At 36.0% G+C, this 12,966-nt stretch overlaps 1 protein-coding gene across 1 annotated transcript in view; it reads right to left on the bottom strand.

The window, feature by feature from the left end:
- Positions 1-228: 228 nt before the first annotated feature.
- The window catches only part of poln (polymerase (DNA directed) nu), a 48,284-nt gene continuing 35,546 nt past the window's right edge, over positions 229-12,966 (bottom strand). Inside the window, exons 21-27 of the mRNA XM_036216591.1 lie at positions 12,135-12,217; positions 9,626-9,757; positions 4,320-4,430; positions 3,105-3,183; positions 2,826-2,893; positions 1,940-2,001; positions 229-1,470 (exon numbers count right to left, since the gene is read on the bottom strand). Of these exons, the coding sequence (XP_036072484.1) occupies positions 1,384-1,470; positions 1,940-2,001; positions 2,826-2,893; positions 3,105-3,183; positions 4,320-4,430; positions 9,626-9,757; positions 12,135-12,217 (622 nt within the window). The 3' untranslated portion in view covers positions 229-1,383. The remainder of the gene's footprint in view (positions 1,471-1,939; positions 2,002-2,825; positions 2,894-3,104; positions 3,184-4,319; positions 4,431-9,625; positions 9,758-12,134; positions 12,218-12,966) is intronic.

The raw sequence follows: 12,966 nt of genomic DNA, 5'->3' as shown, positions 1-12,966 counted from the left end.
TTCTAGCAATCCACAATAACAATCAAAAAAGAATGGACGTTGATGTGCATTTACCAAATGCTTAGCTGATAGCTGCCAAATTGAGGAAGCGGTTGCCCTTGACAACCACGGCTACAAAGGTTCTCTCAAACCTTATCAGCATCCTCAAAAACATTTGCGACTATAAAACTGTTTTAGCGTTTTTAGAAAATATAATAAAATAAAAGTTAATTAGTAGTACTCCACACATCGACTGCTAAAACTGCTTTATTTGCATCTAATTCAGCCTCAAACTTCTCCAAAAAGGCAAGTGGCCTGTTGAAATTGTGCATACCAGAGTCCTTCTTATAAAGTGGGCGGTGGGGGTGAGTCTGGTGAACAAAAGAGAGAATGGAGGAACAGATTTCCATAACACTGTCCTCTTCTGAGTCTCAAACATAGACTGTATTTATGAGCGAGCTCTGAACTGCTCAAAGTTCAACTCAAAGAGTATAATTGTCAAGAAAAGTGTTTAATTTTAAATGTACAACAATTATAAACCAATATTTAATTCAGACTGTGTGAAACGTCCCAAGCTGTTTCTGCAAAGGTGATGAGGGTCTTAACATAGAAATATTAGCTGCAGATGTAAAAACCTAAGGAAAGTCGGTCAGTGTGTCTGGAAGCTGGTGAAAGTGATACGCCTGGATGCCTCTGATGATGGCGTGCGTTTGCTAGGTGTGAGAGCAGGCGCCGACAATGCAAAACGAATGAGTGGGCAGGAGCTAAAAGAGCAGATGAGAGATTAGAGTGAAAAGCTTTGTGGTCAGAGCTGAGCCAAAGATAAGAGAAGACAAATGCTGCTTTGATGAAGCTCTTCTTAACTGATCGTTGAGTGTGTCAAGAGTTTAGGGTTATTGTGCTGCTTCTATTCACGTCTAGGAATGGATCATTAAGGAAAACTAATGAGATGAATAAATTAATTTATGAGCTGGTAGTAAGTCTCATTTATATTAAATTTGAAGAATAATTACAATTGTTGCTTAACTAAAACATAAACTAATGTTTTCTCAAACACAAAACTTCAGCTTGGAACAAAGAAAAGATTTTCGTTCATGTTGTAAGAGTGTGAATATGGAGGAGGAGAGGGAACGTAAGGATGGAGAGGATGTGAAGATAGCAAAAAAAAAAAGGAACCGGTGTAATCCAGTTTCTGGCTACTCTGTTGCCCCCGGATACGGATGGAGTGAAAGAAAAAACTGCAAGCTGCTGCTGCTGCCGCCTGGTTTCCATAGCGACAGGGATGCAGGGCAAGTTAAGAGGGAAGGAGAAATGAAGGAAGAAAGGGAGTTCGATTATGGATATGACCAAAAGTAAATTTGATAAATGGACGTGGCGGTAGAGGTGTGTGAAGGGGAGGGGGATTTAAGAGGAAGGGGGCATCAGAGGCATGCTAAATTCAGACATGGATCCCCAAGACTTGCCGCTGGAGACTGCCACCTTCAGGGGGACCTAGTAAAAACACAAAATACAGAATAGGGGGGCAAATATAACATCACAGTTTGGGATAAATTTGATTTATTTGTCACTAGATTTTCTCTTTGGGTTGCAGACTGGTGACAATCTGAGCTCTAGGAGATAGAGCGGACTTTTTTAGTATTATGCACTAATAAAATAGCTTGTAACTCAGTGACAGTACACGTGAGAGCAATGTTACAGTTAAAGTCCAGAAATCTGTCTGATCTAAAACCACAACCTTTTGAATTAAGGGTTTTATCCAAATACTTCTGTGTTTTTTTTAATCAATCATTAACTTTTGTTAAATTAGTTCAATGTCAAGGCAAGCTGTAAACTCCAAAAAGTGACTCTTAAACGGGCTATGATTAAAGGATTCCAAACAATGTTTGAGTCGCGTTCTGAATCTCTGACAGATTGTATTAGAAGGTCAGAACCAAAAAAAATCTGATTTTCTTTTACTTACTTTAAGATGGACTCCTAGATGATCGATGTGCTGAAGCGACTCCATCGTGTTTTTGACCAGAGCTGCACACAAACACATCATAACCACAATTCAAAGTACATTCATTAACCTTTTAGCAGTTTTAGAACATTCTCAAGTAACCAAAAGTGATTTAAAGAAATAACTGACAAACGTTATCCATGATTATAGATGTTGTAACCCTTGTGCTATCCTAGGCATGTTTACATCAAAAGTGAGGTCATCTCAAAACTTTTTCTTTTCAATTATTTTTTATCTTCACTGGTGTCGGTGGCAGATAAAAAATACTGTCCACCTTTGTCATGGGAGGGATCACACATAAAGGTGGGGTCATCTGGACCCCATAAGAGAGCACGAGGGTTAAGGCAGTAAAACTCCTCACTAAATACTTTATTACGCTTTTATACTTTAATAGCTCATAGCCAATCAAGATGCAGAAACCAGACAAAAAGCAGGTAAAATTGCACAAAAGACAAAACAGAAAGAACATAAAAGGTGAACTGTGATATATCAAGGGATCACTGTATTTCACTGTCCAGCCTTTTAAGAACATTTTCAAGCAACCAAAGCAGATTTAACCCTGGAAAATCCACGGGGTCAAATTTGGACACTTTTTCTTTCTTTTTTTTTAGTTTTAATATATATTTTTTTAATGTTTTTGATTATTGTTTTATTTTTTTTATTTATTTTTCGGACCAAAAACTATCATTAAACAAATTGTCAAATTAATTTAGAACGCCCATAAGAAAATTGTTTTGAGGTTCTGCAGGGTTTCACCGACAAACTTTACTGCAGTATATAACAGAGAAACTGCATTCAGAATCAAAGTAAAATGTGTTAGTGGTAGAAGTGGATTTCAGTGATTTACCTGCAAACTGTTGGAGCTGAGAGTCTTCCACTTCATAAAGAAGCTCATCGTGGATCTGGGCTACAAGCCTGAAGTGAAATGCACATTTAGAAACACAAACAACAAAACTGATCAGCTGCTGGCAACATTATCAACTAATTAACTAACTTATTCTGTTGGAATCTTTTATTTTTAGGTCTTTACTCTGTGTTAAATCACAATTGGTTCCACAGACTTTGTCAGCTTTCCTTTTATTTCAAAGGAGCAGTTCAAAGAGACAAAAGAAATCCCAGTTGGCACCTGGCAGTGAGTGAGCTGGAAGTGGAGACCAGATTGAAGATTCTGATCATTGCCATCTTACAGAGATCAGCAGCTGAACCTGCAACCACAAACCAAACACAGAAAAACAAGTATTTTCCTCATATTTTAAGAAATGTATTTTAAACATCCGCAAAGTCAACTCAAACAGGATCTTAGTAAAAAAAAGTCAAGACTAGTTCATTAAAACTAATATTAAACAATGACAAGTCTGTGCTTGATTTCAGGAAAAGTCTGAGTTAATGCAGTGAAAGACTGCTCTAATGAATAAAGAGAGACTAGTTTACTGTTTCAATAATGTGATAATAAAATGAGATTATCTAAAATCATTAGATTAATGAAAAAGTATTCAAAAATACAATGGGATCATTGCCAAAAATGTACAAACATAAATAAAAAAAAATCATTACAAAAGATATTCCAATCTTATCAAATATGTAAGACAGAACTTTCATTGAATAAACTGAAGATGGATCCAAAATCAGACGATGAAGATGAAAGTCAGAGCAAAAATGATTGCATCTGAAGTTACTGAAATACTAGAAACAAAAAGCTGGAGTTTCAGGCCAGGAAATAAGGTATACTCAGAGGAGAGGACAAAAACTCTAATATTGACATCAAAAGAACAAAAAAAATATGGTTTTTGTGAAAAAAAAGTCAGTTTTCCTTTGAAAATCAGAAACCAAGATTCTGAGCAAAACTACATTACCGGTATATGAATAGTAAAACACAGTGGAAACTTTTTTAAACAAAAGGTTGCCACCTGAATGAATGTATCAAAGCAGAACAATAAACTTAATTGCAAATAAACTGTAAAAGAGGGAAAAAAAGTATTTAGCATTATAAAACTGAAGCTTTTCACATATTAACAATGTATCCCACAAATAAAAGCTGGAAATTAATGCAGAAAATAGTTTAAACTTCATATTTTTTTAAATGGTTTGATACGTGACACAATTTTTAAAAATTAGGCTAAATATTGTATAGAAAAGTAGTAGGATCTTCTGTGTAAAATAAATACAAAATGACAAATATATAACCATATTACTGTTGTAACTCCAAGTTTACTGTTTCTTTAGTAATTTGTGTTTTTCTGTGAAGCATTTAAAAGTACTGTGTGTAAACTGAGGTAACTCTGCCTCACTTTTGCATAGTGTTATGATGACTGACCAGCATTGAGTTTGTAAATGATTTTACCCTGCACAACAAAGTTGACGGCCTGTCTCTCAGACTGCATGCGTACCCCCCAGTCTGGGGAGTTGATGTTGGGAAGGTTTCTTCGGCGACCCATGATGGAGAGCACATAACCTGAAATAAAATAATTAAAAGTGTTTCAAATTTATGGTTTCACACTTATTAAGCAAATGATACAAATCTTTTACCCCTGAATATAGAGCCAAACTGAAAGTGCTGCAGTTCCTCAAATCACCACCGGGGGCTGGATTCACTTTTAACACCCTAGAAATTAAGTTTTTTGCTTTTTTTCTATTAATGAGAACTACGGGGTTGTATTGGGGTGGTAGTGAATCTGTTTATTTTATTTTGTCCTTATGGATGGTACTTTAACCCTATTTTGTCTTGCACAGTTTTCTAAAATTGGAAAATCTTTGAGTTTGACCAAGTAAACTTCTGTCAAAGTCAAGGTATTGCAGGATGACCGGAAAGATTAGGCAAAAGGCTCATGCTGGAACACAAAATTTAACAACAAAAAGCGGCACTTGAGGTGGGGAAAATACCCCAAAGAAAAACTCAAAACAAGAAAACGGTTAGTGCGGTGTAAACTGTATCGATCAGAATCCACCGACACTGAGGACTCAAACAGTGAAGCTAAACTACTCTAACAATTCGTCTGAGTGAAGGAAGCTGTGCACCACTCCAGGGAGAACCACAGGTGAGTGGGCCGTGCCCTCCAGGAGGAGCCACAGCCATCCTGCACAGAAAACCAAAGAAATGAAAGCAACAAAATCCAAACAAACAGATTCACTTTCAGTCATTTGCCCTGTTTCAAGCCCACCGGTAGTTTATGTAAGGGATAATACCCGACGAAGTGTGCGTTATGAGAAATTAACGCACGACGCGGAGGCCTAAACCGTCCGACGCGAAGCGGAGGACGGTTGCCTCCGTGAAGTGCGTTAATTTCTCATAATGCACTCTTCGGAGGGTATTATCCCGCTTATACCATGGTCATTTACAAAATAAATAAATATTTAATCAATATTTAGTACTTTATTCTTGTTATTTCTTTGGTTTAGCTCATTTTTTTCACAAAAAAGCGGACTATTTGATCATCCGTGATGCGGTTTGTTGTCACGGTGACATGGAACACGGCATGAAGCCGGAAGCCGTTACAGACCTCAGCTGCAGCGGTAAAGTGTCGCTGTTTTGAAAGAAAGACCCGGACAAATTAGGATATTTTTCTTCCTTTTCTGACGTTAATCCTTCAGTGAGCAGCTAGAACATATTCAGCTTCTGTCTGTGTTTCATTTCACGGCAGGTACGTTCTTCTGAGCTGCTCTAAAATGAGAAACTCCCTCTTGTGGTGAAACAGAAGACTACACCTTTCATGTCGAGTGGTGTTTTATTAGAAGGAGAATAACTAATTTGTCAATATTAATTTACCTTACAAAAGGAGAGGAATATAAATGCTGGTCGCTACAATAAGTTAAATAAAGCATCAGTTCAGAGAGAAAGTTCATCCATTACTGCTTGTTTTGTCCAGACGATGAAGGAAAATGTGTTTTAAAGAAGCCTGCGCAGTGATATCGAACGTTTGGTCTGTGTGACCGGAACTTCTTTTTTAGGTGTGCGTTATTACTGTGCATTATCACTTTTTAATGCACACCCAGCAGCCAATCAGAATCGAGTATTCACCCAGACCATGGTATAAACTGTTATAAATCCTATGTTTACATACATCATTGGTCTGTGTGTTTACAGGTCTATGATATAAACACGCTGCATTTTTAAGATACATGATATGGATTTTCTATAAAGTGATGCTAACTTTAAGCCAGTATAGATGTGTTTGTGAATAAAAATATGGTGGCTTTTGGCCTCTAAACAAAGTCAATTATTTTCATAGTTTTTGTTGTGAGAGTAAAATATCTGTTGCTATGAAACTTGTGACTTGGGAACACTGGTCTCACTAACTGCCTTTGGTTCACTTTTTAACTTTGGTTTACTGAAGTTTTGAAGCACCGAATGTATATTAAAGATTTAGAAAACAACTTACTTCGGGCTTCAATTAAATCAGTCAATTCAGTCGCCATTTTTCTCAGTATGGACGCCGCCATGTTGGAGCCAGTGAACGTGATTAGCAGTGATTGGTCAGAATCAGTCTGAGTCTTCGGTTCTAAGGCAGTCAGTATCGCCAATCAGTAGTGAGGTTGTTGGAAGTCCTTATCCCAACCACATGAAAGGAGGCTCGGGAAAATCTGTCAACCAAACGCTTCAAATATTCCACAACTTTTATCGAGGAATCTGATTGGTCAGTTTATAAGTTGAATAACTTGCATTAAAGAAAAAAAATATTATCAAGAACAAGTTAAAAAAAAGTTGTAGAACAAAAATGGTTATTCTAACAAATATGACTAAGTAAAAGATGTTTGTTTCTAAAGTCTATGGGATTTTGGTTTCTTGGAGCCAGTGGGTACTTCCTATTTGCAATGTGAGGGGGGAGAGGTCGTCAGTCTAGTTCTTATTTACAGTGAATAAATATATACAGATAGTCTCTCTGAAACAGAAAAGAGTTCACTTTTTTGATAGAGTGAACTTGAGCTGTTTTTCTAGCATTATGTTTGATAACTGGGTGTGTAATGCATCCACACCATACACTAAAATCAAAGAAACTTAACTACAAAAAGAGTCAAAGAGTTTACAGTTATGAAAACAAATACAAGAAGGCAGCGTGTGGCTGAATTGCTAGTGCATGTGATGTGTACATGCATCACAAACTCCCATCAGGATGTGAAGGTATGCAGCACACAAACACTCACACATGGTTGACCAGTACATTCCACCAACTGGACAATGGAGCAGGCTTTACAGCTAAATCCCTCCATAAGCTACGCCAATCAGGGCATCTAACCTGAATGACCCGCTTCCAGGAACATGAACTGACGCTATTACACACAACCATCAACGCATAGGAATTGAGCATCAGTTCACAGCAACGCAAATTCTGTACGCTTTGTAAAAGGGCCTTTGACCCATACATGCCTTCTTTTAAAGTCCAGCCTCAAAGTCATGGACAATGTGTCAGAAATAACACATCGCACAAACAATATCCAGCTGCGGTATGCCAGTGAATCATCCTGGAATGTGTATTTTAACACCTGACACGCTTTTTGTGTTTGTTATGTTTACACCACCTGTCCTCAAAGGAGAACCTGGTTATGATAGAGATCAACTCAGGTACACACCTGCAGCAATAACCTGGTTTCTACATCTAAACTTTCTCATAGAAAAATCACCTCTTCTTAATTCCGATGTTTACTGCTTCATGTCTGGTTATGAAAATGTACTTTTGGATGTATTTTTGCCAAGAAAATCCATCAAGCTAAACCAAGTTTCACCAGTATTCTAGGCAACTAAAACCAGGTTTCCAGTTTACATCGCATTGTTAGATTTTTTTTAATCCTAAACCTTCTGAAGCAGAAAACGTAAGAGTAAGAGGATGTTTGTTCTGCACTAACACACAACCTGCTCAATATCTATTCATTTGGTTATCTTTCTGACAATCGCCTGTATCAGCCAATAATAATAAACCAGTGTCCAGGGCTACGTCCCTGAACCAGTGTCGGGGTCTACGTTGTCCCTGAACCAGTGTCGGGGTCTACGTTGTCCCTGAACCAGCGTCGGGGTCTACGTTGTCTCTGAACCAGTGGCTGAAAACCTTTATTTCCATTAAAAGACTTGGCATCCTTTTGTTCCTAAGACACTGCCCTGTCGTTATTTGTATAGATATCCAACTTCCTATTGAGATCTGATGTATCTAATGTGTTTTTTTTAAAGTGATCCTTTAATTTTGTGAGCAGTGTATATATATGTACTATAAATGCTGGCTCATTGAACTCAGTCTTTGCTGAACATGCAGTTTCATCATCAATTCCTAGTTTCGGAGTCTGCAGCCTGAACCAGTGTGTATATATACATATATATATAGATAGATACATATACATGTGTGTGTAATGAATGTAAAAGTGCAGACTTAGCAATACTCTGTGCAGGACTGATTCAAGTCTTAGATCTGCTGTCTTGGCAGTCAGATTATAAATAGTGTCCCATCTGAACCATCAGACCCCTCTCATCCAATCCCCCTCTTCCAAGTATTGACCCATGACAGTTTGTTTCAATCCTGCCAATGCAAGCACATCATCTCCATCTACACTGCAGCACACAAATCTACGTAGGCGTTTGTGAGGAAACAAATCAAATGTGTGAGTTAAATGTCAGAAGTCAGACTTATACACAAACACACTAACACTTGTGTGTTGGTGTTCTACACTGTCTGCAAATACCTCATAAAATCTTTCATTACTGTGAGGATCTGAAAGTTATTTTTATGGACTGTTTAGTTAGTTTTTGTGTTCATAAAATCCTGATCAGTTACTTTTAGTCTTGTTTTAAACACCTGGTTTGTGTCACAAGCCAGACACAGATGCTTTCTGTTTTATTTACTTACCTTCTGTAATAATTTATCTGCTTTTAATCACTTTTTTCTGGACCATTCTTGTCAACAATTTGTGGTCAGTTTGTAAAAATTCACTTTGACATTTTTTAACTTTGATTCTCTAGCTTTTATTTATAAATGTCACTTTTACTATATCTGAAGCTACGTAAATACTGAGTACATGTGATGCAGATTTAAGAATCAGTAAACAGAGGTTCTTGAAAGTTGTTTTAGTCTGTAGTATTCACACTAGACAAGGAGGGAGTGGCTTTTTCTTTTTCTTTTTTTACTTTTGCTACCTTTACTAGAGCATGTAGTGTTGGAAGAGGCTTATTGTGAAAGGTCAAAGCGGTGCAAATCTCACAATTCTGTTCAAGCTTTTTCTTTCATATCTTTACTCTAGTATAAGAAAGAGTTGGTGTCATAATTTCGACAGGGTACAATCAGCAAATGTTAATTTCTCCTCCATGATCAATTTTCAAACGGCTGACACTTCCATGAATTAAAAGGGACAACATCCATATGTCAGTATTATATCTGAGTCCCTGATAGGTCAAAGTTCAACATGGATTCAATGACTACACGTTTTGAGTGAGAGGTTTGAAGAAACATGCATTTACAAAAACTTTTCATTGGAAGTGGCCGCTGGAATGCCCATTGCTGAGGGTGTTGGGAACGTAGCTTTAAAGTTTTAGCCTCTGGTTTTAGATCATTTTGGTCTTTTGTGTGTCCAGAAGTCCAACACTGACTTCAGTTTCAACTTCAATACATGTTTTTTTTCCAGTGGTTTCTCAATGTAGTTTGATACCAAAACCTGAATATAAACCCAGACCCTGTTTGTGGCTCTGCTGGATGGTTCTCTGGATGAAGGTCTGGACATCTCTGTAGGTTTGAAGGAAACGGTCCTGGAACTGGTGAGCCTGCTCAGCACTGACCCCCAATATCCCTGACAATCGCTCACGACCTACAAGGAATTAGATAAAGACATTAATGAATAGATGCTCATTTAAGGGAAAAAAATACCAAAACTTTTTAAAAGTATACTTATGTTAAAGCATTCAATGAAAAACTATTCCTCATCTTTTTCAGACATACCGAACACTCAGATCTGCTCTATTCAAAAACGCTGGAGTGATGGCTGCATATGCAAAATGAAGAAGTTGGTTGGAGATTATGTTCAGAGGCTTTAAGAGGGTCTTAACTCATGTTCAGACATGACTCATGCAAAGATTTACAGAATATTTCTGCATTTCTGGTACAAAGCAGAGCAGAAATATTTAACTTTTTCATTTAAAAAGGGACACAGTTTCACTCCCAGCAGAAAAAAGAGAGGAAACACTTTTTTGCTTTGAAGTTATTGACCTAAAATATGACCTTAGATTTCTTGAGACAAAACAAAAACTATAGACTTGCAAAAATAGGCTTAGAAATAAGTTACAAATTCTTAACCCATTGTCAGATTATTTTTTTCTTTAAAATATAATGAATAAAATCCTTTCTAGTTAATTTATGACTTTTTTCTGTAAATGTATGAATTTTTTTGGGTAAATGTATTATTTTTTCTTGTAAATTTACAAAATGTATTAAATGTATGACTTTGAAACAGTTAAATTTACAAAAAGAAAATCATAAATTTAAACAGTGACTTTTTAAAGTCATAAATATACAACTTTTTTCCCTACATTTATAATTTTAAAGTCATAATTTATTATTTTTTATTTCGTTTTTAACTGGCCCTAATACTCAATTGTAGGTAAGAAAAATAGTCTTACCATGAATTCTTTTTTTAAGAAAAATTCCTAGTAACTAAGACGGGATTCCTCAAACTAAGAACATTTAGCCATTGAAAAACTTTCACAATAAGATTATTTTTTTTGCAAGAAAGACAACACATCTTTTCAAATCGAGGGTCTTTTTACTTTTTAAGCTTTTCAATTGTCAATATAATTTGATATGAATACAAATAAGCTACATTTTCATTTTTAAATGAAAAAACTAGATTGTTTTGCATACTAATTACTTCTTATGTTGGTCTTAATTAAGTGCTAGGGTCTCCGTGTAACATTATTTATTTTATCTTGACAATATGTTTGATAAATTCACAAATTCTGCAAACCTTTTTTAATTTTGTGCAACACTAATATTATTGTGGTACTTCTGTGTTTCTGTTAGTCATTACTCAGATTTGATGGATTTCTGCTTTTATATCATCACTTATTTTTTTTTGCATGTGGTATTTCCTAGTATGAAATTCTATTTTTGTCTCATTCTGTTTGTCCCACTTAATTCTTTCTTCATCCCTCCTCATAGCTACTGTGGTCTGTATATGCCTGCAAACTCATTGTTTGCTAGTTCTGCTCCTCACAGTATTGAGCGTCTGTATGGTTTGTTTATCTCAGTGGCTTCCTGTCATTGTTTATGTCTGTTCATCTAAGTAAATACACAATTGTGCATCTGTTTGCCTTTGCAGTCCTGCAGCTGGGCCCTCGCTCCACCTTTCCACTGCTTCTGTCAGTTAGAAAAACAGTTTGCTGTTTAATTGTGTTACTGTAAGTATAAAAGCCACAGATTTTCTATGGTGAAAATATTGAGTAAACAGAAAACAGAGAGGACAGGTAGAGTAGTTATGCAGAAAATCTGATGTAACAACTAGAACAGGCTCTGTTTGTGTTCCCTGACAAAATTATTGGTTTTTAGGTAAAGGTGATAGAGTCTACAGTTGCTAAATATGGTGGCAAGAGAGTTTGTGTTTTTTTTTTATTAAATGAAGTAATAAATAAATGAACTTAAACTCCAATTTAATGAGAAATAATAAATCTAGCAGTCAAAGACCCTGCAAAAAAATTACGGTAAACAGATATTTTCTGAAAAAGTGACCCAAAGAAAAGCTTCCTTCAAACTGAATTTGGTTTTCCTCCACTAAAAGTAGTAAATGTTGTCATTTGATCTTTTTTTTTTTTAGATAAAACAAACCTGTGAAAAACATTTTATATTAAAAATTTGATTATCCTTCCATGAGTCATGTGGACAACTTGGTATCAAACATTTTAGCCACACCTACAAATAGGTGAAGATCAAAATATTTTATTCTTAAAAGGCAGTTCAAACCCATTGTTATTAAATATAATACAATCATGCACAATAAAAAACAGAATAATAGATAAGTAACATAATTATCTAGATAAAAAAGGTACCTCCCAGTTATTAGTTTGATTCTCTTTGAAGAGTACTTCCTTTTTAAACAGACAGTTTCCTTAATAATGAATGTTTTGACACAAGAAATAAACTACTGTTCTTGTCAGTAAAGTCTTTACGTGATAATAGTTTGTTTTTTTCCTCACCTGCTCCATAAATAACAGAGTAAATGATGCGTTTAGCGTGCTCCCTGTCCTCAGAACTCACATCTTCCATGCTTAACCCTTTCCTAAAAGAAAAAAAGAATAACACGCATAAATGTTTTCATTACTCCAAGAAAATCATGTTTGTCATAATTAATTCTTTATGCTTTAACAATCTTCCAATAATATATTAAGTTTATAAGAATTTTCTTCATAAAAAGGAATTATATTGTCAGATGGGATGCTTTGAAAAGTATTCTCTACCGCTGAAGTCTTAATAATTTCTTTTATTGACAAAAAAGCTAATAAAACACCAGTTGTGACACACCTGAGTGCAGGAAATTTGTTCAACGCGTTTGATTTATTACTTGAGGGAGGCAGAGAGCTGCAGTCACAGCTGCACATTCAGATTAGCCCTCCAATTCAATGCTGAGTGTCGAGGGAGGTATTACTTCCCTTTCTTAGTCTTTGGTATCACCCGACTGTGGATTTGTACCCACAATCTCTCCTGGTTTCAGGGCAGACACTCTTCCACTGGGCTCTAAACTAAAAATAGCTACAAAGCCTTGCAGAGTTCAACTGACAGTATGGTTGAAGTGTATGACTTCATGGCTGAGTCAAAGAAACGTCTGTGGTATGAAGTGATAACAAGAAAAAAAGGAACAAAAGAGTAAATAAAACTATTTAAATATGTATATAAACAGTGCTTTTTTTAGCTTAAATGCTAAAAAATACAGAGAAATAAGGTGGAAAGGGGAAAAAAAGAGTAAAAGACAGACAGTTATGTAATGTGACTTGTAGGAAGAAGAGCTGCAGATCAGACCGGGTGGCATGT

Source organism: Oryzias melastigma, linkage group LG18, assembly GCF_002922805.2.
Source record: "Oryzias melastigma strain HK-1 linkage group LG18, ASM292280v2, whole genome shotgun sequence".
In the NCBI taxonomy this organism is placed as follows: Eukaryota; Metazoa; Chordata; class Actinopteri; order Beloniformes; family Adrianichthyidae; genus Oryzias; species Oryzias melastigma.
The sequence above is the reverse complement of the archived record's forward strand: the minus strand, read 5'-3'. Positions and strand labels throughout refer to the sequence as shown.